Source organism: Herpailurus yagouaroundi, unplaced genomic scaffold, assembly GCF_014898765.1.
Source record: "Herpailurus yagouaroundi ecotype Mexico unplaced genomic scaffold, PumYag 566, whole genome shotgun sequence".
Taxonomy (NCBI): domain Eukaryota; kingdom Metazoa; phylum Chordata; class Mammalia; order Carnivora; family Felidae; genus Herpailurus; species Herpailurus yagouaroundi.
In genome coordinates this window covers 2,329,096-2,331,800 of record NW_024412783.1, presented here as the reverse complement: position 1 = coordinate 2,331,800, position 2,705 = coordinate 2,329,096, and the positions used below count along the sequence as shown (strand labels likewise).

General features: G+C 37.5%; 1 protein-coding gene across 1 annotated transcript; it reads right to left on the bottom strand.

The window, feature by feature from the left end:
• Nucleotides 1-213: 213 nt before the first annotated feature.
• On the bottom strand, nt 214-1,185 carry LOC121023566 (olfactory receptor 2T27). The gene has a single exon (XM_040465520.1). The coding sequence runs from the start codon at nt 1,165-1,167 to the stop codon at nt 214-216; it is 954 nt and encodes a 317-aa protein (XP_040321454.1). The 5' UTR covers nt 1,168-1,185.
• Between the last annotated feature and the right edge of the window lie 1,520 nt (nt 1,186-2,705).

Genomic DNA, 2,705 nt, shown 5'->3' with positions numbered 1-2,705 from the left:
TCCATGTTCTTCAGAAACCTATACTTTTCAAAAAATGGCCAAGTTCTCAAAATCCCAGAATCAACTTTTTAAATCCTAAGAATAACCCACCATTGCTTGCTGGCATGTGAATGTCTTCGTTAAGTTTGCAGGCAGAGAATATGTAAATCCTAAGATAATGATAAAGTTTTCTATACATATTTTTTCAAATATCTAGAAGCAAATGCAATTTCTTTAGAACGTGGATACACTTCCTGAGGACAAACACTTGCCCAGAGCTTTCTGTAGAGCCCCTGTAACGTCCTTGTTTCTGAGGCTATAGATGAGTGGGTTGAGCAAGGGAGTGAGGATAGTGTAGAAGGCAGACACAGCCTTGTCCTTGTCAGGGGTATGGTAAGAGTGAGGCAGCACATAGGTGTACATGGCAGCCCCATAGAAAAGGCTGACAACCACCATGTGTGAGGAGCAAGTGGCCACTGCCTTTCGTCTCCCCTCTGCTTCACTCATTCTATAAACAGTGATGAGAATCCTTGTATAAGAGGCTGAGATGACGGAGAAAGGGATGAGGAGCATCATGATGCAGCAGACATACATGGCTGTCTCGTAAGTTGATGTGTCAGTACAGGAGAGCTTCAGAAGGGCAGGGACCTCACAGAAGAAGTGGTTGATTTCTCGAGAGGCACAGAATGGGAACTGCATGGTGACTGGGGTAAGCAGGAAGCCATCTATGGACCCTCCCAGCCAGGCTGCCAGTACAATCAACATGCAGACCTTTCGGCTCATGAGGACAGGATAGCGCAAAGGGTTGCAGATGGCTACATAGCGGTCATAAGACATGAGTCCTAGGAGAAAAAACTCAGCCCCTGCCAATGTCAGGTAAAGGAAGTGCTGGGCAGTGCATCCTGCAAAGGATATGGCCCTCTGGCCCAAGATCTGGTCAACCAGCATTTTTGGCACAATGGTAGAAATGTACAAGATGTCCATGAGGGAGAGTTGACTGAGCAAGTAGTACATGGGGGTGTGGAGGCGGGAGTCTATGTGGATCAGAATGATCATGATGGTGTTGCTGGCTATGGAGATGACAAAAACGAAGAGGATGAGAGCAAAGAGAAGCCAGGGAAAATCATTGTCACTGAACAAGCCCAGGAGAAGAAAGTCGGCATACATGGAATAATTGCCCCACTCCATAGCTCTGTAGGTTACACTAAAAAGACATGAATATGATAGGTAAAGTTGGGCACAAAAGATAAATATTTAGTTTATTTAAAATATTATAATGCAGTCATGGACAAAATCAAGACTAATCAATCTCAGTGTGTAATTCTCTCCCTTTTCTAATAATTCCTGGGATTGATTCTGATGTGTTGCTTTGAGAAATGTATTTTTAACTCTGGGCCCTAAGGATGATCCACCCTATGCATAAAGCTCAAAAATTCCAACTTCCTGGAAGAACAACCTCAGAAGATTTATATATGCAGCACCATATAATCACTCACTCAAGGATGACATACTTGATTTGCTATTACTTTTAAAGTTAGACGTCATGGTGAGACAATTTTATGTCCTTTTACTTAAAAATACGTATTTATTTATTTATTTATTCATTTACTTTGTGTTTATTTTTGCTCAAACATAATTTCACATAGGGAAAGATACACATAAAAGAGAAATATTTGAACTTGTCCGATTGAATAGAGATAGGAGTGTTGGGTAAAGAAGGGACAAAATCCCCACTTTATATTTCTGTCTCTACATCAGGCTCTAGCTCTTACAATCAAAATTCACTCTGAAAGCCATTCATCAAGAGAATGTATTTTACTTATGAAAGGATAACCACGTTGACCTTTTACCTAATTTGCACTATTTTTTTATTATAATTTCAATATAGTGAACATACAGTGTTATATTACTTTCAGGTGTACAATATAATAATTCAACAATTCTATATATCACTTGTTGATCATCACAAGTGCACTCCTGAATCCACATCACTTATTTCAGTCATTACTCCACCAACTTCCACTCTGGTGACCATCAAGATTCTTCTCCATAATTAAGAGTCTGTTACTTTATTTGACCTTCCCTCTACCTTTTTTTTTTTCCTTTTGAATGATTTGCTTTCTTAAATTCCACATATGAGTGAAATCATATGATATTTGTCATTCTCTGACTGACTTATTTCCCTTAGCATTATACTTATAAACACTAATTTATACTAGTCTTCACACATCTGTACATTATAAATTTAGGGTGTTAGCTGATATTTATTAGGTCTTGGATATTTACAAATAATGATTGTATGATGAATAAAAAAAAAAAAAAACAAGACCTCTGAGTTCTGAGAAACAATCTAAGAATTATTAGAAAGAAGAAAATCAAGGGGAAATTGTTTAAGGTCAAGTGGTGATCATTTTACTTCTTTTAGTATAAAGCTACTGATTAATATTCTATAACTCTTTAACATGATTAGTGAGATGAGAGCAATAACCACAGGGTGACTTTTTTAATAGAAAAAGTAATAAGAAAACTGTAAATGTTTTAAATAATACTAGAGATCATTGTCTCCCAAAAAAGGGACTTTTCTGCTTAAACCTGAAGTTTAATTTTATATATATATTTCAGTTAAACAATAGTTCATCACACTTATGAACAGGTAGGTTGTTGGGACAGTTTCTATCAGCAACATATAGAATTTCCCTGTCCAATGTAGTAGTCACAAGCCGCAT